Below are 27,622 nucleotides of genomic sequence, written 5' to 3' on the forward strand. Positions count from 1 at the left end.
TTTAATTAACACCTTAATTGCAAAAATGATCTAAAATGGTCTTAAGACATGGTAGTTTGTGATGAACATTTGGATCTTGTCGGTTTTAGCATTAACATGTTTGATCCAATCTATATTCCTACTCGACTTTTGTAGCATGAGGTTGAGCAAGTGGTCAACACAAGGTGTCTAAAATATATGTGAGATTCTATGTCTCAACCAACAGATTGGTTGCTTTGCAATTCTTTGTGTTGCCCATTATGACTTGGACAACATTTTGAGGGCATGCTTTTTGAATGCATTGTATAACGTCATTAGCAATAAATTGTGCATCTTTCACCTACCTCTCACAATACACAACTTTCGAAAACACCATCCTTTTAGGGTACATTGTAATCATGTTGATTAATGGCCAATTTCTTGTGTCCTTCCATCCATTGGAAATTATGGAAACCCTTGTGTATTTGTATGAGGCCTTAATAGGAGCCAATCAAGATTCTTTGTGTTTGACCTCCTTTGACTTTAAGGTTCAAAACATTGTCCCTTTAGGGTACATTGTAATTTTGTTGACTAATGGTCTATTTCTTGCATCCTTCTATCCATTGGAAATTATGGAAACCCTTGTTTCTTTCTATGAGGCTTTAATAGGAACCAATGAAGATTCTTTGTGTTTGACCTCCTTTGACTTTAAGGTGTAGTGCACCTTCTCATAACTTGGGCTTGTTTACTTTTCCCATCATATCTTGCCGATATGATGACCAAATAACATTGAAGGACAAGCCATTTGCATATAGGCCTTGCAACAGTCTGATCAACAATTTCTCTAGCATCATTTTTAAATGCCTTCTCTAATGGTCCATTTGGTCTCTTCAAATTACCAAACTCTCCTCAAAGGATACCCTAGTCTATTGACAACTCTTGCATTTGCTTCCTCCTACTCTTTTATATATTCCACAAATTTATGAGGCAGCAAAGGTACACCATTTGTTCCTTGACAAGCTTTAATAACCAAAATTAGAATGATACACAAATGGGTTTTATTCAATTGTATGAACTTGTATACCGGTGACCCCACCTATTGTGTATCCGCACATATGTCCTACCATTTAAAATTTGTTGTATCATTTCTAAATGCTTTCACAATTTTGAAGTTGATTTAATTTTGGAAGGAAGGTTAGTTGATTGAGCTAGAACTAGCTACCATTGGAACAATGTAATGATAATTGCTGCATGCAATGGGCTTGCAACTAGTTTGAAAAATAAACATTGATTTTGAACAATATGTTCTAAAATTGAAACAAATGAAACTCAAACCACATGTTCTAATCTATGACTTTAACTTTGTGATTCAAACTTCCAAGTTTCATTTTATAGTTTGATTTTAATTTTAATTTCATCCTATACTATTGATCTAATGTCACAAATTATAAAATTGAACTATTACGATGATATTTTAGAGCCATAGATCGTTATTTTTGTCTTCAAGTTCACGGTTCAGGTTCATGATTCGTTCTGTAGTTTGATTTGAAATTTCAACATTTACATTGATCTATATCATATGGTTTTATTATGAATTTTTGTGTTTTCATTTTAATATAATTGTTTTCTTTTGAAATATGCACATAAGGGATTCTTATCCTAAATCTTTAAGTTTTCATTTTGATAAATTTTTTTTGATCAGTATTCATTTTGATAAATTAATATACTTATTTTCTTTTGAAATTTGTACGCAAGGGATTCTTATATTAAATCTCAATAAGACAAAGCATTATTAATTTTAAATAATAAAATTTAAAAGTTTAGAATGGTTAAAAATTTAGAAGTAGTATCAATTATGGACGTTGGTTTGAAACTTTGAATTCAAAGCAAAACTCTAGGTTGACCTTGCCATGTTGCCCAAGCAGCACAGGGCATTTGTTGTTGGAGTCATAGTTTGCAAACTTAGATTCGAGAGATCAAAAATTTTGATTTGGCAAAACTCAACTTAAAAACACTTTTTAAAAAAATATAAATTTGTGCAAAATACAGCTACATGATGTATCAAATTAGTTTAGTGGCCTTGTGGGACACACCATTTTCATAATTTTTTGAAAGGCAGTTAACAATACTTAGAAAACTCAAAAATACTTTTGGAGTGCTTATTTCATGTTTTCCATGTGTAGTGTGAATCAAGGGCTTGAAATTGCCATGTATTTGATGAGTACTCACACAAATAGTCATTGAATATTGTCAAAAACTTGCTAGAAAACTTTGTGAATTAACTCCAGAAAAACTCATTGTGAAAATTGTCTGATAATTATGGTTTGAGCAACAAAAAGTCAGTTTAAATTTGTGCCTCTATTTAATCATGCTTTCTCCATCACAATGTCACCTAAAACAAATTAAATTAGCATATAAAAGCAACTAGATGAAGGATGCACCATTGTTTAGCGTATTGTGTGAGTGAAAAGTGAACAAAAAATTTGCTTGACCCTTCTAATCATGACGGAATTGCCACATGATAGGTGGAATTGTGGGGGTTTGGCAGAAATGTTTCAACCTCAAAATTACCAAGCCCTAGTTCCATGCACGAGATTTTGGCATGAATCTGATGTTTGGAATGGGGATATGATCTTGCAAACAACTTAGATGTCAAAGAATCAATCTTAGTGCTCTTTGAGATAAGTACAAGAAGCATACTCGTGCATGGTGGTACCTCTGTAATGTCCCCTATTAGGGTTTAACTCTATTTGACCTACAATACCTAAATGAGGTATGGGTTATATTTGGAAATGTGATTTGCTGACTTAACGTCTTGATTTAGAACCTACGATTAGATTAGTTATCAAAAGATAAACATATAATCCAACAAGTTACAAATAGAACTATATTCATCATCCTAATAATCATAAGTACCCAATGACTCATTCACGCTATGAAGCCCATGGGAGATCATACAAGGTGACTTGAGCCTATCCATCAAGTGCACGGGCACCCAAGTACATCTGTCATTCGGCATCCTAAGGGGGCACATAAGTGCATCTGTCATTCGGGCTCCTAACTTAACTCAAATGGAACCTGGCTCCTTGCTTTCCTTATATGTCCATCTCCCCTCCATAGCGGAACGACAGATTAGATGAATCTTTAAAGGAATCATTATGAATTATGCATACATTCTTATTTTATTATTAATCATACATTAGAAGCAATAGAATATCTGCATGCATTCCTACTTCCTTTCAAATGATAGTCTAATAACAAATCAACCAATTCATATTGCTATGCAATATATACCACAGTATTTGATAAGTTTGCAAACTGCAGTTAATATAGCAATTCTGAGTCTGCAACTCTTGTTTGATTGAATGCTCAATGATACCACTCCTTCATGCCCTTTCAAGTGAATTCTTCCCCCTTATATATCTTTCAATATGAGGGAGGAGTCATGCCTCTTCATTATCTCTGTCCTATTTAAAGAGTCACAACTCTTGACCCTTAATTATAATTTGCTTATCTTTTATTCTAGGAAATTGTTATTGTGAAGTGTTTTCTTTATTTATTTTAATGATCATCATTTCCCCTAATCAATATTAAATAACTCTCTTATTTAAACTACTGTTATCTTCAAGCCAGCCATTCTGAAATTTAGTTTAAAGGCTGCAATTTGATTTATTCAGGAAGGCTGCAATCATTGTTTTATAAATATTGTGATCTGGTACATTCTTTAATGGGGGTATGACTACCTCCATGGGCAAGGTTGTATGTACCTACGAACTCTTGCAATCAAAGTCTTATTGTAGGCAAGAATTTTAATTTTTCAATTCTCTCCCTGTCCTTTCACAACCATATGTTATCTTTTATAATTACAAATGTTACATTGACTTTGTCTCCAATTTCAATAGGTTGTGAGTTACTTTGTTGAGTGTAACTAGGTGACATGCCTCTATCCACTTAGTTACATGCAATCAATTGGTTGCAAAAAAGTAGAAGAGTTGGTCTATGTGCATTCCAACTTGCATCCCTTATCATGTTTGCAAGTTGATTCGATGCATCTGTTGCATGGCTTGCCAAGGTTCAGTTGAACCAAGTGATGATTTTGATGCCTTATTTTGTATTGAGTTGATCAATTATCTTTATCACTATCAACTGTGTTTTCAATTTTGTTTTCTTTTTTGCAAATTATGGGTACATACCCAGCTTTACCAAACCAGGAAAATAAAATTTCTTTACAGATTTTGAGAGATTCATTATCTTTTGAAGAGGGCAAATGAGTGCATATTTTAAACTCAAGGAAGACTACCATGTCCACGAAGTTTTGCTTTTCATGTTGGGAAACTTTGTCCTCCCAAGAATAGAAGAGTACAAATTAGGGAGGTTGACTCTTCAAAAAGTTTAGGACACTTTAGTGTGGTAAAAATAAAAAATTAGCACATTTGCAAGGCATGTGTTTTGGTTGAAATTGCAAGATGATCTTGCAAAATTCAAAAGGGGATGTTTATTGAATATAAAAATTAATTCAAGCAATAAAAGCTTGGGCTTATATGTGCTATTGCCAACTTCTTGTCAACCAGGGAAAGCCATTTCCATGCCAAAGAAAGAGCATGATAATATGTTTATGCTCATTTTATGTAAGAAGATTCTTAAGGCAATGATGTGGCTGTTTTGTTTTTCCCTAATGAATTGTTTTTGGATGCTTCATTGAAACTATTGGATTGTAATTCTTGTTTGATGATGGTGGGGACGAGGAGGCAAGATCCACACTGCTTACTCTTTTTCTTGTTGGATTTTTCCTAGATAAAGCCTTATGTTGATTTCCTCTCTTCTAATGTGTTTTCAGTTCTTTACTTGCTTGTTCATGTTGTGCTTACTTTATCATTTTCAGCATACCAAACATCACAACTTTAAGTGTAATTTCACTTTTTAAGCAAATATCATAAGGAACAATAATCTAAGCTATTACAAATTTCTAATTCTAAAATATTCAGATTTCTACATGATAAGATTTGTATTGATGAATTAATTAAAGATTATATATTTATTATGGAACAAAGACAGTCCTAGCGAGTTTGATTTTGGACTTGTTACATTGCAACCAACAAATTTTCCATTTGATGACATGACATGGAAAAGTTTGATGGAATAGGGAAAATGATTTGATCTTTGAGCAAATATTTTGTCAATAAAGTTAGGGGTACTTTTGGAACCCATGAGGATAAGCTCCCATGCTTGGTAATGTTCATAATGATTTTAAGTGTCTAGGATTTTCTCATCCTGACCATACACTAAAACCATGCTTCCTTCAACTTTGTTGTTTGGGTGTTGGCTTCCTTAGTCCCTTGAAATTTTATCTTCAAGTCCTTAAACACCATTGAATTAGGTAGAGCATCATAATCCTTTTGCCTTTATCTCATCTATTTTCTCGAGAGAGATCATAATGAGTAGGATAAATATTTTATTTAATGGAACACTGTCTCCTATGAAATTGATGTTGATATTTCTAATATTATTAACATGCCTAGTCAGGTCCAGGGCTTCTTAAATGTTTTTTAGGTTCCAAAAATTTCTACATAATGGCAGTCATTACTCAGTCTGGTAACATATACACCTTCATTCTTTAATTTTCCAAATCATTGACTTGAATGACTCATTCATAATTTCTTCGATTTTGCTAATGTCCTTTATTGGTCAAATCATTGTAAGCTGGCTGAAATGTCTTTCTAAGTGTTATCACATCGATCAGTGGGTTCATCTTTAAGTGAATTTAGCCATATTTGTAGTTATTCCTCTTATTTTTTGTTCTGTTTTGCTATTGAAAGGGCATTTTTTTCCATTTCAGAAAATATTTCTTGGCTGACTACAATTGAGCTTATTTGTTCAAGGCTTTGGAGCCTACCGATTTCATCATACTCTATCCTCAAGAAATGGAGGACAAGGTTGCTGGTATTGGAAGTATTAAATAATAAAAAATGATTTTCACACCTTCACACATGGAGTGGATGCACAAATGAGTAGAATTTTCATTTCTTGGGGTAGCAGCTTAAGCAACTTCAAAACAAATTCCTTTACTAATATTGTATCCCATAGGTTTGAGTGATGAATAAATAGTCTCCAAGCTGTGTTATCGGTTCATTGTTGGGCGAGCCCGGGTCATGGTCCAGTTTGAACCAGGTTGAGGGTTTGGATCTGGTCCCTTGTGTGTTCGGCTAGGGTCCTGCACACAGCCTGTGCGTTTGGCCCTGACGAACCAGGGTGAACGCTGAATCTCACCTCCAGATGTGTCCAGCTGGTAAATTGGCTGTTTTTTAATTTTTTTTTGACTTTTATTGTAAGGTATCCATCTATAGATTGTCAAAACCATGGCATCAGGGAAGAATCACTGGGTGGGTATGCTAGAAAGAAAATGGAAGGTTTAATATAAAGCATAAACCCTCGCATATTCAATTGTCAATTTCTAGTGGTATCAAATTTATAACATTGCATGAATCATGTTTATCATTGTTAAGGACAGTGGATTGTGTTTTCAACAGTATGAAAAGACTACCTTCAGCAATGTATCAAGTGTTTAGGGACAGTGATCCGTAGATAATAGTGAGCAAGAGATAGAACCATGTTAAAAATTAAAACCATAGGGCCAATTCATTACTATTAAGGATACCTTAAGCCTAATCCAAACTCTTGATGCACGTCAAGGTCCAATAAACTCAAAAAGAAGCAGTCTTAATATGTGTGAAGACCTTGTGATACAGCACCAAACAAAGATAGTGTATAGGGAGAGTGATGGTAAACAACAAATGACAGTGGTATCAAAAGAGAGATCATAGTGTTTAATGGAGAGTATCCTTTGTATCACAGTGTTCTATGAAGAGCCATGGATATGATAGTCATCAAGTTGTTATCTATGAAATGTCATTCATAATCTATTGAGACTACAGTCTATAGAGGTTATAATCACAAATGATTGTATGTCAAGTAAGTCATCTAATATGGATGGTGATCTTAGTTCGATTTGCGCCTTAAAATAGTAGGGATGCCCATAGAGTAGTAGGGCCATAGAATTGTAGGGGGGCAACTATAGTCCGTTCCCGGGTATGCATGCAGAGTGGGAAGTTATAGTTGGGAAACTATAGTTCTTGGGAGATATAATATGATAGTTTTGATGACCCATATGATATTTGATTAATGATGGCTGAATGTTAACACTTGACATTATAACTTTTTAATTTTAAAGTTTAATGCATATAATGACATTCAAGTTTAACTAATATTTGACTATTAATATGGTGGTGTATTTTGAACTTAATTACTGCTGCAAATATGTATATTGTTGTGATTTTTATATGTTTTTGTATCGATGAACCCAAAATGAACCTAACAACCCCAATTTTTTTTTCCTAGAACCCGCAAACTGAACCATCGAATGTGATCCTGAACCCAAACCCAAACCGGTAACTTAGTCTCCAAGTATTACTTATTTTTAGTTTGTCTTCTTTGTTAAAGTTGATTGGGCTTTTCTTGATTGTAGAGCCTCTTATACATCTATTAAGTATCACTCAATTTTGACAATTACCCTTGTGTACTCTAGTCTGGACATGATGATTAGACATAGATTTTTTTTTACAAAATGGACTTTTCTATGTGATGATGGATGACATCAGCTCTTTCCTCCATTCTGACTTGTGTAGGGCAGACTGTTCCATCTATGTAATGTCTGCTGCAAGAGCAAGGTATCAAGTAAACAATCTTTTTGTGGCTGAGGATCAAGGGAGGATACTTTGCTCCTTGGGTATGACTTGCATGGAGCAGCCTGTTTCACTTTTGTAAGCATGGTTTAAAAACTTGGCAAACCTAATGTTTTGATGCCAGTTGCTAATCTCCACACAAAATGGCACTAAAAAAAAATCCAGATCTGCAAAACATAGTGTTTTTGATTAAGGTAAAAACAGGTTTTGAGGGGACCCGAAACCCCTTACAACAGGTTTTGAAGGTTCCTGAAACCCTCAGATTTTACCAGGATCTAGAACTTACAATACAACGCTGCCAAAGGATACAAAAGCAGGGAAAATCAGCAGCCCAAATACAACTAAACAAGCTAAAGCCAGCCGAACACCAGCGCAGCCACAAACAGAAAGAGCCAGCCAAACAACTTAAGATAATCAATACAAATCAGGCCTGCAGCACTAACAAGGCTATAGCAACAAACTATAGCTCAAAAAAGAAAAGAACGAGGGTTTAGCAGGCACCTTCAGCCAACCAACACGGAATTTCCGAGCTCCCTTAACCTGAGACAAAAACTCCAAGCAGCTAGAAGCTAGCCCAGACCTTAACCAAAAACAACCACAGTCTATATTGGGCCCTTGAAAACTATCAGCATCCAGCCAGACAAAAAACCATAAAATAAACATTAAAAACTGGACAGAAGCAAGGGGGTTTTGAAAGGCTCCCCTAACCTTCGATTTGGGTTTTATAATGGCACCCAAAACCACCAGGAAGAAGCTAGCAACCTCCAAGCATTTGATAGTCACACCTCCAACAACAAAGCACCTGTCCACCTCAATAGGATAGGGACCCACCCCAATAGGGGCTGAAAAGGAGGAAGCCATCAACAGAGAGAGCAAAGCTTCTATCCATGAACCAAGGTCCAGCAGTCGAAAGATGGAACCACAAAGCTTTGTTGGACAGCTGGGTTTTGAAAAGGCTCCCAAAACCTTGCACTTAAGAAGAGGCCTTCTCCAAACAGATTCCCAATAGACAAACTCCTCCAAAGTCTCCACCTCTATAGGAGAAAAGGGGAAGAAGCCTGACAACAAGGAAGGAGCGATAGAAATACCACCAGCCTTAGAAAGCAGGTCATCCAAAATCCCAAATAGGAGCCATCCCAACAAACTCAGCCCACAACTCTTCTGTTGAGACATGGACCAGCTAGGACTCAAACCTAGGACCTTCCATATGTTGTTGGAGTGCTCTACCACTGAGCTACTGGCCCCTCTTGGACCAGTCCATCATCGGTTCGGGTGTGGCTTATTTCCAACACCAACACCCCCCTTAAGCCGCACCTCTTGTGTGCTTGGGGCTCCTAGCCTGGACCTGGCTCTGATACCATGTTGAGACATGGACGAGCTAGGACTGGAACCTAGGACCTTCCATACGCTGTTGGAGTGCTCTACCACTGAGCTACTGGCCCCTCTTGGACTAGTTCATCGTCGGTCTGGGTGTGGCTTATTTCCAACACCAACATCTTCCACATAACAGAAGAATGGTCCACCTCAATAGGACTATTTGAGAAAAGTTGAAAGATGGCAGCCTGAAAAACGCAACTAGGTTTTAAGAAGGCTGCCATAACCAAATGATGAAGAAGAGGCTTTAACCAGTCCAACTCCGAGCAGATGACCAAAATTAGAATCTCCACCTCTAGGAGAAAATGAGTAGAAACTCAACAACAGGGAGAGAGCAACATTCACACAACCGGCCCCCCAGAAGTTCCATCTATTAGCAACTTGCCAACCACTCTTCCCCTCTATAGAAGGATGAACCACCTTAATAGGGTAGGCCGAGAAGAACAAAAAGATGAAACCCAGATAGGAAAACACCAGCACCATGGGAGTGAACCTCTTGAGAAGCATAGAAAAAATGAGGCACCCACTACCTTCAAGAGGACCCCCAACCGACCTAGATACCAGGGTCAAGTGGCCCTCCCAAGAAAAGATCCCCAACAACAACAAATCCCACATCAAGGCTTGAAGATAAGCATCCAGAGCACAGCCTATGGGGAAAGAAAAACCTCCAAAAATCCTTTGCAAAGGCAAAGAAGGAACATGGGAGTACAAAAAAGCACTCAAATATAACACCAAGGAAAGCTCCCAATCTGGGCTTAAGAAGCTTTCAACAAACCCTCTGAAAAAAGAGGGACTAGTGAAAACCCAAAACTAGCAAACCCCAAGGGCAAACTAAGGCCCAAGGGGAGAGGAGATACCAAAAACCCCAAGAGAAGCCATCCTCCGAAGACTCCACCCGGGTCCCATACCTCCTCCTTGTTCCAAGACAAATCCCCACCGCCGTCCAGAGAAACAGCAACGAGGGCCCCTTCTTCACCCCCGCACTCCCACCGAACAGCAGCATTGACCGCACAAGCCTCGGACAGAAAGGAGCCAACAGCAACGACAAACTCCTTACGGCACCATACAACCAACTGCGCAGGGATCCAGGTCTTCCCGTCTCTTGCAGTGTAGAACAACCTCCCCTCTTCAGTAGGAAGAGAACCGCAATCGTTGTCCACAAAATGGCTATCAGTCCTGCCAACATCAAGCCCATCAACGCTATCCGCTCCACCGCACCAAAGAGGAGCCAGCCGCAGGGAAGACATCATGCCAAACCCTCCCTTGGCAAAGTTGGCCCACACAACAACACCAACACAAACAGCTCTGCCCACCCCACCATCGCGGACCCACACCACACCATCATCCACACGGAGCATCCCAGGATAAAAAACAATGCCCAAATCAATGCGAAAAACAAAGGCTCCACCCCCATCTTCCCCGCGCAGCACAAGGTAAGCGAACACAACATCTGCTGGAGAAAATAGGGGAACACGAACCACCGCCGGTCCAGCACAAAGAGGGGGCTTCCAGACAGACCCCAACTGGGCACCAGCAATGCATGACAAAGCATTCAAGAAAACTAACTCTGCCGCAAACCAGATCTCCCCATCTCCGTCATCCTCTGAGTCAGCGTCCTCCTCCCCAGGAGAAACCCTAGGACCTGCACTTCTACCTCTCCCACCACTCCCGCTCATCGTTTCTCCCTGCAAAACAGTGTTTTTTTGTCCGATATTTTGTGTTTTTACAGCAATGGGGATGCAGATAATGAAAGATTTAACTGCTGAAAATTTCCCGGAAATCCGTTGTGTTTTGCAGATTTTAGTGCCGTTTTGTGTGGAGATTAGCCACGCCCATGTTTGACTTGGATATTGGATGCTGCAAAAATCTTGGCATAGGAAAAAAATTACATAAATTTAGAATTTGTAAAATAAACTTAAATGATGTGTGAGAAGCATTAAAAATGAATTTAGAGAACAGTGTTTATTTTGATCAGAGGAGTATTACTTGGAATCAGGCTTAACTTGGTAAACCAAAAGTTCAAATGGAATTCAATTATTTGGTATTTAACCAAGAAAAAATTGGGAAATTTTAGAATGCTGAAAAATCCATAAAAATAAGAAAAAATACTGTTTTTGTTATTTCAGGCAAAATGAAGGGAAAAAATGTTGGTTTTCCATCCAGCACAGCCCAAAACATTTCTAATATTTTGCTTTCTAAAACCAAAGCAGGGTCTAGTGGTGGCAGCTCTTGATGGGGTCAAGGGGTGAAGCATCTGCCACCAAGCCCGTCTTAAGGCCTTCGAGGTGACAGGATTTTCATTGTGCATGCTATTTATAAAAGAATTATTGCTTTTCACCAACAGTTGATAAATCCTTACAATCAGCTAACAATCAATTAATGCCACTTATGTTTAATTTGCTGAAGGCAAAATATTAAATGACAAAATTGAAAAAAAATATTAGTTTTATTATGGGTTTTCTGCAGCAGCCAAGTTTCTTTTACGTATTTGCTGAGTTTAAGTGAGTCTTGGCAGAAACTCATTGATTAACTTGCAAGTTTTTTGGCAGACTTAGGTCACAAGTTATAGACAAGTAACTCATCCTATGAAAACCTTGAGGGAACCTACAAATTTGGCAAGTTTTTGCCGAGTTTTAGAATTATGGTCACCAGATCCGCTGTTAGTGCATGGTGTCAAGTGAGAACCTTTTTGTTGCTTAGGATCACTAAACTAGTTAGCAGATTTTAGCAAATGCTTCTGGGTGAGGAGTGGCAAAGGAGGTTCTTATGTTTCTTTTTCTTAGTGTTCCCACTACTCTGACTATCCTGCCTTGATTGTGTGAAAGTTATTTTCAGGCGTGCCTTCCACTATATCATTCTACTGAGATGGACTGAGTTCCTACCCTAACTAATGATGCTATTTTTCCTTGAGGGCCTTAGTGGGGTGTCGTTTCCTGATCTAAGTGTTCATCATCCAAAATCTTGAGTGCTTTTATAGCAAGAGTCAATTACTAATGTTATCAGGAAGGGTGATGGTGAGAACTTTCTTGTACATGTTGGTCCATGTGGATCATCTTCTTGCAAAATCAATGTGTAAAAGAGCCATATGGTTTCTTGGAAATCATCTTAAAAAGAAAGACAATGCTTACTCCATTGGAACTTTATATGCTTGGAACTTTAATCAAAAACTTTATATGCTTGTATCATTGAGATGATAAAGAGACGACAAACCTGTTTTGTGGAATTCCATGTTAGTTGAATTTGAAATTTAAGGGTTCTTTAGAAGGCAGCACAATACTTTCTGGTTTCTTGTTTGATCGGTGTTGCTACATTTATCTTTTGTATCTTCTTTCCATGCCATTGTTCCATTCTTCGATGTTCTCATATAGTTTCAAATATTGTAATATTGAATCCAATTGGCTTCCTTGCCTGGATAACTATGTGTGTATTTCCGTTGTACTATATCTCCAATTTTTGTTCTTTTTTTTGTTCCATATCTTTGTAAGGCATGGATTGCATATGCAATCTTTGCACCATACCTTTATGCTCACTATATTTCTCCAAAATCTTTTTGACTCTTTTGCAAAGTTGGTTTCACTTTTAAGAATACAAGCTTCAATATCGTTTAGTTCAGTGCTTCTGAAAAGTTCTTTGATATTTGCTTCTGTGATGTCCATCATTTAAATCTTCACTGTTTTTGGGTGAAAATGTAAGCACATACTCTAAGCAGGCTTTGAATGAAAAAAATTCTATTTTTGGTGTTTGGATATTCTTGTACCATTGTTGTTATAGGTCCAATCCTGCTACCACAAGATGCCTGCTTCGGTCATCCTTTATCCAAAATATCCCAATCCATAGAGCCAAAAACTGGCTAAAATAAATAATTGTTCTCAAATTCGGTTTCAAGAATCTATAGTTGTTTATGCTATAGGAATAATTGATTTTTGTTTGAAATTCTGTAACTAAAAACTTTTTCTACACTTGATTTTTCCAATGCCAATTTAATTAGTGCTCAAAATCTGTAATATGTTTCAAACTATGCGTCTTGTCATTGTGTAGTTACTCACTAAATGCATAATGTAAGACTTTTTAAGATAAATTAAACTTTATATTTCCTGTATAGTTTTGGCTAGTAAAGTTCTCATATCTTTTTTTCTTCGATCGGTAATTGTTTCATTGTATTAATTTTTCAAAATAGTTACATTCTTCAGAGTTTTGCACGTATACAACTGTTTTAAACCAAAAAAACCATCCTCCTAACCATCCGCATATACAAGCCATATCATCCTAAGACTGACAAAACATGCAAAGTCTGTCAAAACATACAGTATCAACAAAACAACAAGAAACTATTGTGGTTCACTGACCACCACAATTTCCTTGCCTTTGGCACTTCCCGCCGTGTCGCATTCGCGCTTGTGGAAATCTGATAGCATTAATCCTTGGCAATGTCTTGCAGCTCCCTCACAGTAGAGGGATAACAAACCAGTCTATTTCGTTGTGGTTTGTGGCTGATGACTGTCGTCTAAAAACTTTGGCACAAAACCTTTTTAACAGCTTAAAATGCCTTTCAGATACAGCAAATTTTTCCTTTAGTTTAATGGAATTCCAAAGAAATTTTATTACATGGTGTAGGGATCAGACTAATTTAATAGATCTTTGCTTCATGGAAGCAATTTTTATATCCAGGAATTGTTAATAAAATGCAATCGTCTTGCAGCTACTTCACAGTAGGGGGATGCAAACCAGATTTATTTGTTGTGGTTTGTGTCTGATGAATATCTTATAAAAACTTTGGCACAATCCCTTTTGAACAGCTTAAAATATCTTTCAGATGCATGGTATAGGATCAGAATAATATGATAGATGTTTGCCTCAGCTGCATTTTTTATATCTGGGAATTTTTGATAGAATGCAAGGGTTTTAAATTTTAATGATTAAGCTTATCGATTCTGCACTCTCACTTTCACTTTCAGTTTTGTTATACAGTATTAATGTAAGCTTCCCTCCTGTAACAATTCATGAAGATGAATCTTCTCTCGTAAATGATAGTTAACAACTTCAATTAAATATAATTCAAGACTGTAATTGGATAGTGTAGAATTTGTGTTTTTTCTCAAACTTGTTTTAAAAGCAACTTTTTGTTTGTCTAACATTGGCAAAAACTTAATCACTGGGATGACCACAAGCTCTGATGCCAATACTGCAGAGAACTGTTTATTTTTTACCAAAGAAATCCTCAAAACACCGAAGTTTGAGCCCAATTTGTTATGTGATAAATCAGTCCACACAATAATATATTGGTAATGCCCCATTAATCTACAGAGTACTTCCTAGTTTTTAACTGGTTGAGTCAGCTATATATTTTGTCTATTCGTTTACTGTTCTGGCTGAATTTACATTCGTAAATATTGCATGAATTCATAATAAAATGTTTCAAGGAGGTTTGACACTTCTATTGCAGGGTCTGTTGAAATTATAGAAGACGGTGAAGCTCTTTGTGTTGGCAAAGATTTAACTCCAACAATGGAAGGGAAATCTGTGACTGCAACAGCATTGAAATCAGCAGCTGAGCGAGCGAAGCTTTTGGTAGATCAAGAAGAACAAGATATTGAACATATAGTCTCCACTATTATTGAAAATCAGGTATTTTAATATTCATAGATAGCCATTAGACATTCGATGCTACATTCTGCAGGAAACTCAAGCAAAATGTTTGTTCTATCACTACAGATGAAGCAGCTTGAGGAGAAAATTAAGCATTTTGATGAACGGGAGATCATCACAGAGAAAAGCTGCTCACAAATGGAACAAATAAATGACCATTTATTCACCGATCGATTACGTTTTCTTCAGAAGACCTCAAGATCAAGGTTTTCAGTAAGTCAAGGAAAGAAATTGGATGGAACGTAACATGTCGGTTATGTTTGATAAAAGATGGTACTTATCATCATGGTCATTCCTTCATACCCAACTTCTGTTGTACACTAATGCCTGAACTGCAACACAAGGTGCAGAATAGGGCCAAGCTATTGGTTGAACATTCTTACCTGCTAGAATGACCAATCTTGTTATGGTAGAGGAGATTCCTCCTTGTATGCTGCACGTGTTCATTGCCATTGCCAGTTATACAATAATCAGAGGCACTGGATAAAATACAATTCACACCATTTGTAAATTATAACCTGCTGTCATTCTTCAGATAAAGAAGACTTGACAATATTTATGAAAGGGGCTACACTTGTTGGCAATTATCAAGCATAAGGCATTCATTCCATACAGGACCACCTTCTTTGATCACTTTATGTGTGGATAATACCATTGTGACTGGTGTTGAATCAGTTGCAGTATTCAATTTGGCTGTATGTCTTTTCTGACGCAAATGCTTCAAACCATTATTTCAGGGCATCGTTGAGAAGCACACACTCTCTCTGAGGCAAACCTTGTATCACATTTCTGGTATAATTTTAACAACCCTTGTTTTCACATTATCAGTGGAGGTTTGCATCTTGATGGAAGTCTTGACTAAAACTTTTAGATCTGGGATCTAAGGATCGAAAATTATTTCTTATATAGAAGAAAGGTACAAATGAATGTATGTGAACTAGTGTGGAAGCATTGGGTAGTTAAAACAAAGAACACTTATGAGATTTTAAGAATCAGAAAATTGAGGGCCGTCTTGTCCAAAATTGGAAGATAGTATACCTTGTACTAACGAAAATTTGTAGTTGTATGTTAAAGCTGTTTATTGTATTCCCATATTTTTAACGTCTTAGGGATGCGCATATATAGATTAAGCCAATGCGCTTATTTTGGGTAAGAATACAATGACCGTAAAAGTTCTATTTCAATGATATACGTGCTATTAATTGATCTTTTTGGGTGTTTAAAAATAAGCATTTAACATTGTAAAGGTGTACCGATATGCATGTCATATGTTCAGATAATTGCACTTGCCCAAGCATTTTATTTGTAATGTACATCTTATCATACCGTTTTAAATTAGTCGAGATATTTATAGATAATTTTTGCATGTTAAATTTTAATGCAATACAGTGATAGAGCCATCAAATATTATTTAAGATAAATCAAGAAGCAAAGTTAGTATATAGAAAATCTGGAGGAAAATTCTCCTTTAGAATCTGTTGCGAAGCATAAAATGTGTCAGAAGGGGAAAGGAGAAAGGATATGGATGATAGTCCCATCGTCAGGTTGAAAAGAAATTTGGTTTGATGTTTGATATGATGGCATGACTGTTTCACAAGATAAACATATGAATGGACCTAGACAGCATATTGGTGAAGAGAGTACTTTTGGGGCAATAATCTTGATACCACAGAGCAACCACCAAAAAATTGCCTTCGTTCTAGTTGCAAAACCTATTCGAGCTACCTTTTTTTAATGAGGTAGAGTTTATAGGAAACACCTACTCATCCTACCCTCTTTAATGAGGAAGTAGAGTTCATAGAAAATGAAACTCGAAACCTACTAATTGATGACGTTAGGGCTTGTCATAGAGTATAGAGCCCTCATAGAGATCTTAAGTTACTTGTCACCAATTTAATGAACACGAAGAAAGCCCAAAAATGGCCTTAAACTTGAGCTTATAATACAAGCTTTTCAAAGAGATGTCCAAGCAGCTTTGGGAAAGATCTCCCATCTCTTTATGATGGATCTAATAGGTGCATGACTTGTGTAGGGGTGCAAAATTTAGACACATTTGCCTCTTAGACCTATGATTGAAGTTAAAACATTCAAGTTTACTACCTTGTAATTGGAGAGTATTGCATTTGTGGTAGTACCATAGATTGAACATCCAAGGTCATTGATCCATTACCTCATATGATAAATTTAGCAAATTATTAATTTAGAGGTTTGATTAGAAGGATCTCAAAGTATACTTAAAGATTTAACTCAGCTCAAGTAGTGTGGTTTAGTGGATAATTATATAAGAGTTTTTAAAGTTTTTGGGGTGCTAGGCATCATGGAGAGAAGATTGACAATGTGTTTCTAAAGGGTTAATTGAATCCCTTAAGGGATTGATTAAGCTTTTGAACAGGCTACCCTACAAGATGGAATCAAGCGGGCTTTGGTGTTGGAAACTTCATTGTCGAAGAATGAGTTTTAGACCAGGACTTCCATTCCGAATAAGCCTTTTCATGAAAATGTACAATAGACCAAGAGTTTTCCATTAAGACTAGACATTGTGGTGAGGAAAATCAACAAAATCACAAAGATTATACATCATATGTCCAATAGGGTTTGAATCTCCATTCTTCCTATCTCTTGCATCTTGTCCAATTTCCTCAAAAAACATTGTAACCAAATCATCTCCTTGCCAGCTTTAGTAGCAACCACACACTCAATTTCAGTGGTTGAAAGTGCAACAACCTTTTGGTGTCTAAAAATCCAACTAACTACAATTCCCCCTACAGTAAAGACATACCCTATAGTACTCCTCCTATCAATATCACTTGCTAGATCATAGTCAACATATCCTCGTAGAGCAGAGTTTGATCCTTTGAAACATAATGCCTTGGTAGTAGCACCTCTCAAAATACTTGAGAATTCATTTGACAACATTTCAATGCTCCATTCTTGGATTGCTCATATACCTACTCACAACTCCCACTGCATGTGCAATATCTGGCCGTGTGCACACCATCGCATACATCGTACTACCAACAACTAATGAATATAAAAGGTTAGACATTTTATTTACCTCTTCCCGTGTTTTTGGACACATTTCCTTAGTCAATTTGAAATGACTAGCCAAAGGTGTACTAATTGCTTTTGCATTTTGCATGTTAAATCTTTTCAACACCTTCTTTATATACTCACTTTGAGACAAAGTTAATGTTCCATTTTTCCTGTGCCATGAAATCCTCATACTAAGGATTTGCTTAGTTGCAACCAAATCTTTCATAAAAAATGACCTTGCTAATTTCTATTTAAGTTCATTTATATGCTGCATGTTAGACCCAACAACATGTATGCCATCAACATAAAGTAATAGGATAATATAACTACCATTATCCAATCTCTTAAAGTAAACACAATAATCAGAATGACATATGTGGTAACCTTGTTCAGCCATGAAACTATCAAATTTTAAATACCATTGTCGGGGTGCTTGCTTTCGGCCATACAAACTCTTCTTCAGCCTGCACACTAACTCCTCCTTACCTTTGACCTCATATCCCTTTGGTTGTTGCATGTAGATTTCCTTCTCCAAATCACCATGGAGAAAATCTATTTTAACATCTAACTGTTCAAGATGCAAGTTTTCTATAGCCACAAGACTCATAACAGTTCTAATTAAAGTCATTTTTACAGCTGGAGAAAATATTTCATCAAAATTTATACCCTTTTTCAGTGCAAAACCTTTTACCACAAGTCTTGCCTTATATCTTTTCTGTCCTCCATCTTCCTCCTTCAGCCTATAAACCCATTTATTTGACAAGGCTCTTTTTCCTGTAGGTAATGAGACTAAGTCCCAAGTCTAATCTTGTATCAAGGAATCCATTTCCTCTTTCATGCCTAGCTCCCACTGTTGTTAGGCATCCACTTGAATTGCTTCTTCATATCGTTCTGGTTCACTAGAATCAGTTAATAAAATAGAATACAAAGAAGGAGAAAATATTTGAGGAGGTCTACTTAACCTCGTAGAGCGTCTAACACTTGCAGGAGTTTGTAGGATATTTTGTTGTTGCCGAGCATCAGGTACCAATGACATTTTATTTTCAGGATCTCATCCAGCACCAAATATTCCTTTTTGTCCTGTTCATGCTTCTTTTCTTGCATTTGTTCTTTATACATGACTTTCTCATTGAATATAGCATCTCTACTTCTAATTATTTTTGGATTTTAAAAATCCCATAATCGATAACCAAAGTCATCTATTCCATATCCAACGAAGGTACATTTTTGATATTTAGCATCAAACTTGGTTCTATTTTCTTTTTCAACATGGAAAAAATATTCACAACCAAAAGTTTTCCGAGAGGAATAATTTACCTTTTTACCAGTCCATGCGTCCTCTAAAATGCCACCATCCAAAGGGTTTGAAGGTCCTCTATTTATTAAATAAACAACAATATGTACAACATCTGCCCAGAAATGTAGGGGTAGACCAACATGCAATTTCATGCTCCTAGCACGCTCCATGATGGTCCTATTCATTCTCTTAGACACACCATTTTCTTGTGGAGTTCTTGGAACCATATGCTACCTTCAGATTACATTGAAAGAATAGTAATCTTCAATTGTTTTGTTGCAATACTCACCTTCATTATCAGATCTGAGACACTTCAACCATTTTTCTCGTCTCATTAGCAACCACACCTTTCCATTTCTTATAAGTTTCAAAAACATCCAATTTTTGTTTTAGGAAATACACCCATGTTTTCCTGGTTGCATCATCTATAAAAATAACATAATAACAAGAGCCACCAAGAGATGAAACCGGAGTCGGTCCCCATACATCTCAATGCACAAGCTCTAACTCCTCATTCTTCTTCTCTTTCCCAACCTTGAGAAATCTAACTCTTTTCTGTTTACCATAAACACAATTTTCACAGAACTCTAAATCAATCTGCTTCAGTCCTGGCAACAAATTTTTAGAGTGAAGGATTTTCATCCCTTTCTTACTCATACTTATCCAATTGTTGAAGGTGATTCCTGTAAGCAAATTTACAGAGATATGGAATCAATGAACACTATATAACGTTATATGAGGGTTGAGAATGAGATAATACAAATTGCCTCTGAAATGCTTATCTCCTTCATACAAGGTCTCAAGCTTCTCCCAGATCTCGTATACCATTTCTCTGTCAGTAATTTAGAGAACTTCCATATATGATTGGTGTTTCCTAAACACTATATAACGTTATATGAGGGTTGACAAAGAATTTGTGAGATTCCGGTGATTCCAACGAAGGTACATTTTAAAGATTCCGACAACTTCAATTGCAGAGATTGGTAACATCAAATTCTTATGTTATTACTATCAGCAGTACCTTTATTCCACGTCAAAATCTCAATGTTGTGTTTTGTGCTATCAATTTGCTTATCCTTGTTGTTGCTGCAGTTAATCAAATTTGCATTTGAGGTTAAGTTTGCTAATCCAATGAAAATTAATTCACCCCACCCTCTCAGTTTTCCTTCATTGATTGTTGCCAAGATATCAATGGAGTTATTCAGTCGACTTCCAATAAATCTTACTTGCAGTGGCACTCGAAGATCTCGGTTCATCCTGTTGTGCCATTGCAAGTAGTCTGTGCAAACCAGAGTTCAATCAGTGAAGTTAGAGTATGTGTCTACAAAGGAACAAGCAACCTTACTAATTGCCCTCATATAACGTTGTATAAAGATACCGATGTTTGCAATGTAGACCAATCAAAAGCATGTGCATTCCCCATTGTAATCATTTTCACATACTACTGTAGAGTATCATCTTATTGTGGGCAGGTTCCCACCGTGGTTTTTCCCTTAACTGGGTTTTCCACGTCAAAATCTTGGTGTTGTGCTATCAATTTGCTTATCTTTGTTGTTGCTGCAGTTAATCAGATTTGCATTTGAGGTTAAGTTTGTTAATCCGGTGAAAACTGATTCACCCCCCCTTTCAATTTTCCTTCATTGATTGTTGCCAACAATTGGCATCAGAGAAAAATTACAAATTAGATTAACTGAAACACTGATGGCATTTTGGCATCTTGATTATAGGAATCAATGAAAATGAGAGGAGGGGGTGAATCAATGTTCTGCAAATTTTAAATTGGTTATTCTGATTCTTTAACCACCAGATGCATAATAAGGAAAGTAAAGTGCAACAACACAAAAAAATAAACCATGCAACCATAACACCAATATTTTTATGTGGAAACCCAAAAGAGAAAAATCATGGCGGGATTTGAACCCATAATATTATTCCACTATGGCTAGTAGCAAAACAATATTATAAATGGGGAATGCACTTGCATTCAGACACACTACCTATAACTCACTGCTCAATTACAAAAATAGGGCTACAACCCCGGAGGAAGGCTCACTACCTTACAAATGTTTACAAAAGTATTACACTGAGTGATGAACTGGTAAATAACATCTAACTATGCCAAAAATCAATTTCGGTCAGGCTCAAGGTGATCCGCTGTGACAGATGTAATGATCTTCTTTGTTCTGGTCTACAACTGCTCACCAGATCATCAAAAATCAGGATGTGCACGTGAAAATGTGCTCAATCACTCCTAAAACACTTACATACACCATTACTACTTACAAAGATACTAACCAAGTCGATTTTATATATCTGCACCAACAAAAATGATCTTCCACAAGTTGACTTCACCAAATATAAAAAATGAAACGTGTAGCTGCAAGTCGACTTAGATCTTTTACCGAACCATATTCCAGACCCAAGATACATGATCACATGCTTCCTATAGGTCTCATCAACCATCTCTAACAGATCACCAACCAGTGGAATCAACTCTAAGAATCCAGTCACACGCTATATCACCAAATATTATAAATACTCTATTTTGCTGCTACCGAATACTGGATCTTCAATCAAGCATAGGAATAAACATCGGAGGGTGGATTGTTGTGATAATCTACTCCATATACCCAACCAACTAATCACTGATCACCGAAACCAAAAACCGCTTCACCAAAAATGAGAATGACCATAAAACTGTATACTGAACTGCACCAACAGTCTCAATCCATAAATACTTTATCCACGACATCTGGTTAGCCAAAACTCCATACTGGATCAGATCAGTAGGCTGACTTTCCATCAATGACAACTCCTAAGAATCAATAAGCATTAGGAAACACCAATCTTCACCAGAGCATCACTGGAACATCAAATGCCAACAATCTCCCCCTTTGGCATTGATGGTAACACTGGTGAAAAATTATAAGTGCTCCAATCACTGCAGGCAATCCGACAATCTGAAAATCTGTACACTCACAACTGGCTCCCCCTAAAGATGTGCATCAATCTATACTTTATTTTTCACTGCTCACTCTCTCCCCCTTTGACATCAATGGCAAAGGGTGGGAATCTACCAAAACTTATGTACAAAAGAATAAATGAATGCAATTGATTACATGAACTTAAAGATGTTTGAGTAGGTTGTCTTCAAGGATTCCAAGTATTGGTTCCATCCTCTTAGGAAACACTCCAAAACACTTATTAGGCCACTGTACATGAATACATAAACCTAAAGACTCTGAAGATCATATGGCACTAGTTTACCTAAGGCGTTGATTGCATCCTGTTGTGCTCCAAGTAAGGTGTCCATCTGGGGAGTTATTAGACTTCTCAGATTTCCCACTCTACTCAAAATTTTCTCCTTTTCATTATTGAAACTATTTATTTTATTAGTATAATCCAAAATTTGTGCTCCATGGGTACTCGGGAAAAAATGATTGGGGTGCAAAAGAATGACCGATACCAACTAACTTACCCTTGAGATCTCTTATTTGCCGATCAATGTCTGTAGTAAATTTGGGAAAAAATAGACATGATTTGAAAATTTTACTGCTTTCATTCAATGCCTCTTCTACACTCTTCATAGTAGACTTTAGGCTCGCTCCGTCTCTCTCAACTTCTTTCAACTTATTTTGCAATCTTTTCTCATTAAATATTTTCTGTACAGATTCATCTGCAACCTTCTGTAATGATACAAAATGAGTGTTAACAACATTCAACATGTTCTTAAGCTTTCTAGAGGGAGAAGCTTGACTGAAACTAGGTAAAAGCTTTTCCAAAACCTCAGTTGCAAGAGAAATGACTTCTTAATCTTAAGACTGAGATTTCAACAAGTCTTCACTTGCTTTGATCTGAGCTTGAGTGGTAAGTTTCAAAGCCTAAAGAGGGGATAAGGTGCTCAAATCCACCAGACCATGAGAAAAATCATCCTCTACATCAATCTTCTTACCTTTGTCAGTGACATTGGCTGCAGTCATGGTTACCAGAGGTTTCTCTGTTGGCTCATCACCCTTCCCCTTTTCAACCTCTGCACTCACACCCTTTTCAACTTTTTCTATCTCCTCAGCTATCATCTCCACAATTACTTCTATCTCAGGAGGGTCCTGAGTAACTTCACCAGAGATATCTGTAGCTAGATTCTCAGTAGGTGCATCTTGTGCAACATCTTGCTCAACCGAATCAACAAATGGCTAATTCTTCAGACCACCAGAGACTTCACTTCGGAGAGAGGTGTAGATCTGTTAGGTTTTGTCTTGGATTGCTTAGGAGGGTTTGCCGGTTTGGGTTGTGGCTTAATTACATCCTCTTCTCTCAATATATTCCGAGCTCTTGCCCTCTTTATAGCCGCCTTTGTCAATCCCATCTGTTTTGCAACAGCCTCCGCTTCCTTTCTGATCTTTCTCTTTCTTGTCGGCTTAGAGAATTTCTCGTGCAAGGTGAGGTCCTTTTCCTTGAATGTACCAAACCTTTCTTCTTTTGGGTCTACCGACTGACTCAATAGGTTTTGAGCATATGCTTCAAGCATAATAGCGTCAACTTCATACCCCATGGGCATGATCCAAACTATCCTTGGCTCAACCCCTTCCATATGGCATTGATCCTTATCTACCATGAAACAAATGGTTTGCTCATACTTCTCTACAATCTCCTTAGGGATTCTTTCTCGAGCTTTCATAGAAGCCTGAAAGTTCTTGAAATAGCCCCATAATGTGGATATCCTCATTGTAGCGTCACCTATTCCCCACAATCCTTCCTTAACTTGCACGGCCACCAGTTTATCATAGGCCCATTGGACCTTTCCTTTTATACCAGGGATCTCATTTAGGAAGTATAATGCCAAACAAATGATAAGGGAACCAAACTTGAAGGCGTGCTTTTTATCTTTCTTGATCTTCTTTAAGTTACTCAACAATTCGCTCAGAAGAACTTCACATAAATCATACCTTTTATCTGTTTTCAAGATCTGATAGGCTGAGAATATTGCTGTACTAGAAACTGAGTTATGCCTACTTTATTGATAGACCTTGTAACCAACTACCATTGAGGCAAATCTGACATCATGCTCCAAAATGTCATTGATAATGATTTCTTTGTTTTCAAATTTTGAAGCGATAGTGGCTATCATAGTGTTATTTGATACGTTCCTCAGACCAGGCACTTCATTGGTTGCACTCAAGCATGTTACGGCCTGAATTGCCTGCTTGTGATCTTATAGGGCCTATCTAGCCACATGAACTCATCATGGACCCTTCTCAGGATGTACTGGATCCATTCCACTTCATCAAATAACGAGAAATGGATGAACTTCACGAAACCCTTGTCTTGAAGAATCTTGTATTCTGGTTTTGGATTTCCTAAGTTGTTTGCCAAATGCATGTTATACAAGGATAGCATGTCAGCACTGCCTAGCTCCTCAAGATCACAGTGGATGTATGCCCTAATATCTTCATTATGAAGAACACCGTAGGGTACCAAAGAAAATGCTCCTTTCGGATCATCTTCGACAGACTTGAAAGGATGTTTCTTAAAAACTGGTCTTGCTCTATCCTTAATCTCAACAACCAATGAAGTAGCAATTCTGGGCGCAGACATCATTTCAAACTTAGGGTTTGAAAACAAATAGCTTCACGAAACAGATAAATACCTTATGATTTAACCAGGTGCAAGAAATCACTTTTAGATCGCTATGAGCCCAATTTAGGCTGCCAAATCTCTTCTCTTCGCTGCTCTGCACTTTTCTCATGATTGCATTGTAAAGAAGGAACCTTTGAAATGCCTTTTTAACCTCTGAAAACCTAATTTTAGGTTTTAATAAATGCTTCAACCTTTTGGCTTTCGGTTGCCTTGTATTTAATGAAATCTCTCACCGGAACCTTAAATCTTCTGACAATCTTCCGAATATTATTTGCATACATGATCTAAACCTTCTACAACCTTCCAGAATCGGTTACAAAACTCCGAAGAGGGGGTTTTAGAATCAACATACAAAACTTCCCCTAAGGCCAAAAAACCCTAGTTACCAAATGAGGTTCCATCACCAGACTCAAGTGTGGAGCCATTCTGCACATTAGAATAATCTTTCTTAACCCACATCTTCTTATGTTGATCTTTGATTTCCTCTACCTTTTCTTTTCCTTTCTCATCTGATTTGTTCTTGTTTTCCAGACCACTATTCCTACTTTTGCAATATTTTGCAATGTGACCTGGTTTGTTGCATGCATGGAAAACAATATTTATGTGCATAGGCCTAAAATTCATTTGATTTGGTCTCATCCTGCATTGGTTAGAGATATGTCCAAACATCCCACATGCAAAACATCTCTTATTCTAAAAATTGTTCATCATTTTGCACATGTTTGACTTGTGACCAAAATTGTTGCATTTGAAACATTGACCGGTAAAGGTAGGAACATTATTCATCATCGCATTATTCTTCCTACTTCTGAATTGATTTGCCATATGACTGAATCTATTGCAAGTAGAACATCTACCAATGAATTTATAAACATTGGGCTATCTTACCGAAGGATTCTTGCTCTTCTGATGATTATATTGTATATTGCTCTATCCAGAACCAGAGGATTCTCCTTTCTCATAGCCAAGTCCTCTTATGTCTTTTCTGTTGGAATCAAGGAACATTGAGAGGAGGGGGGGGCGAGGAGGGGGGGTGAATCCGTGTTCTACGGGTAAACAAATCTTCAAACTTATTCTTAGACCATCAAAAGAAAATGCAAGAAAGTAAAATGCAGAAACACAAGGTAATCAACCACACAATCATCACACCAAGATTTTTACATGGAAACCTGGAAAGAGAAAAACCATGGTGGGATTGGAATCCACAATATTCATACACTGTGACCAGGAGTACATAAATATTACAAAGGGGGAATGCACATGCATTCAAGCTCACTACCTAGAGCTCATTGCTCAGATTACAATATGGGAGTCTCACTGACTTACAAATCATTTACAACGAGAACTACAATGATTGAACTCCAAAATAGCATCAAAAAATGCCCGGATGAGTTCCGGTTAAGTGCAAAAAGTCTTACTGTAACACCTCTGCAACTTTGCTCTGTTTTGCTTCTCAGTCAGCTACCAGATCAAGAATGCGCACATGAAACTATGCCAAATAGGTTTCTCGATCACTACTCACTCAAACCATGCCCCAAAATGATCTTCTACGTTGGTCATATATATATGCAATCAAAAAATAAACCATTCATCAAGTCGACCAACCATAATATGCAATGTAATGTGTAATCGGGTGTTGGCTTAGACCAGATCTCCAAAACATATGTGGATCAACCAAATAAAGTTTAAATGATTTCTACATGTCAGGCCTATCATCCCATACATGAATCTCACCACCACAATCAACGAAAAGATTCCAGACCAAAAGTGCTATGCTTATCCTAAGATATCAGTGACTGATTACTAGACCACTTCCTCTATCGGATATCAAAATCCATAACTATCAGATAGGATTTTCGAGGAGAGTTGCCATCAATGACAACCCTAATCCATTATCCATGCACTAGAATCCATCAGATGAGTGTCAATTGCCAACAATCTCCCCCTTTGGCATTGATGGCAACACTCGGGAAAAATGACTAAGTGTTAACCTGTATGTCGAATCAAAAACTTCTAAGGCTCCCCCTTAGACCAAAAACTCAATTTTTTTCTCATTTCTATTCATTTTTCACTCTACTCTCCCCCTTTGACAACAATTCCAAAGATAGGGTGTTGCACAAAAACTTATATATAAGGGTATACCGGATATTCTATACATACTTGAAGATATCTTCAAAAATGGTCTTAAAAACTCCTAAGTGTGTATCCCACCCATTCTTCAAGTTTTCCAAAACTGTGATGAAAACACAGTGAAAACATAGGCATATATCTCTACATCTTTCAACTCAATCGGAACTAGTTGTGCCATTGTCTTCATGCAATCAACTTTATTACTCAGCATGGTGTCCATCTAGGGAGGAATAAGGCTCCAGAGCTCACCAACCCGCCTCAGTATTCTCTTTGTTTATGATCTTAGGCTCGAGATTTTATCAATTAGAGCCATCACTTGTCCTTCTATGTTGTTGGTAAGGGCTACTTTGGAGTCAAATGACTGAGATATATTATCAAGCTTTCCCTAGCAAACACTGATCTGCTTGTCTATGTCTAATGTGAATTTGGGCAGTATAAGGCATGACTTGTATATCTTTCCTACTTCACTCAATGCCTCAGAGATAGTCTGCAGTCCTTTATTCAATTTGACATTGTCATCTTCAATCATCTTCAGGAAGGTCTGCATATCCACCTCCTTGAATTTGTCCAATACTTTCTTGGTGGTTGCCTTCTCCAATGACTGAAAATTAGTACTGATATTGTTGATTAACTGTAAGAGCTTACCAGAGGGGTTATAATTTGGATCTAATTGCAATTCTGGTACCAAATTTTGTAAAACACTTATAGACATCTCAATCAGTTTCTTGTCCCCAGTCTCTGATTTAACCAAGTCTTGACTAGCTTGAGCCTGGACTGTTGCAACAACCATCATCCTTTTAGCTGGAGA

At 37.2% G+C, this 27,622-nt stretch overlaps 1 protein-coding gene across 2 annotated transcripts in view; it reads left to right on the forward strand.

Annotated features, from left to right (window-relative positions):
• The window catches only part of LOC131070972 (SWI/SNF complex subunit SWI3A), a 66,993-nt gene extending 51,452 nt beyond the window's left edge, over nt 1-15,541 (forward strand). Inside the window, exons 7-8 of one of the 2 annotated variants that reach the window (XM_058006680.2) lie at nt 14,533-14,696; nt 14,784-15,541. In XM_058006680.2, the coding sequence (XP_057862663.1) occupies nt 14,533-14,696; nt 14,784-14,963 (344 nt within the window). In that variant the 3' untranslated portion in view covers nt 14,964-15,541. Of the gene's footprint in view, nt 1-14,514; nt 14,697-14,783 lie in introns of both variants that reach the window. The other variant, XM_058006679.2, reaches the window with a different exon arrangement.
• The last annotated feature ends 12,081 nt before the right edge of the window (nt 15,542-27,622 follow it).

Source organism: Cryptomeria japonica, chromosome 4, assembly GCF_030272615.1.
Source record: "Cryptomeria japonica chromosome 4, Sugi_1.0, whole genome shotgun sequence".
Taxonomy (NCBI): domain Eukaryota; kingdom Viridiplantae; phylum Streptophyta; class Pinopsida; order Cupressales; family Cupressaceae; genus Cryptomeria; species Cryptomeria japonica.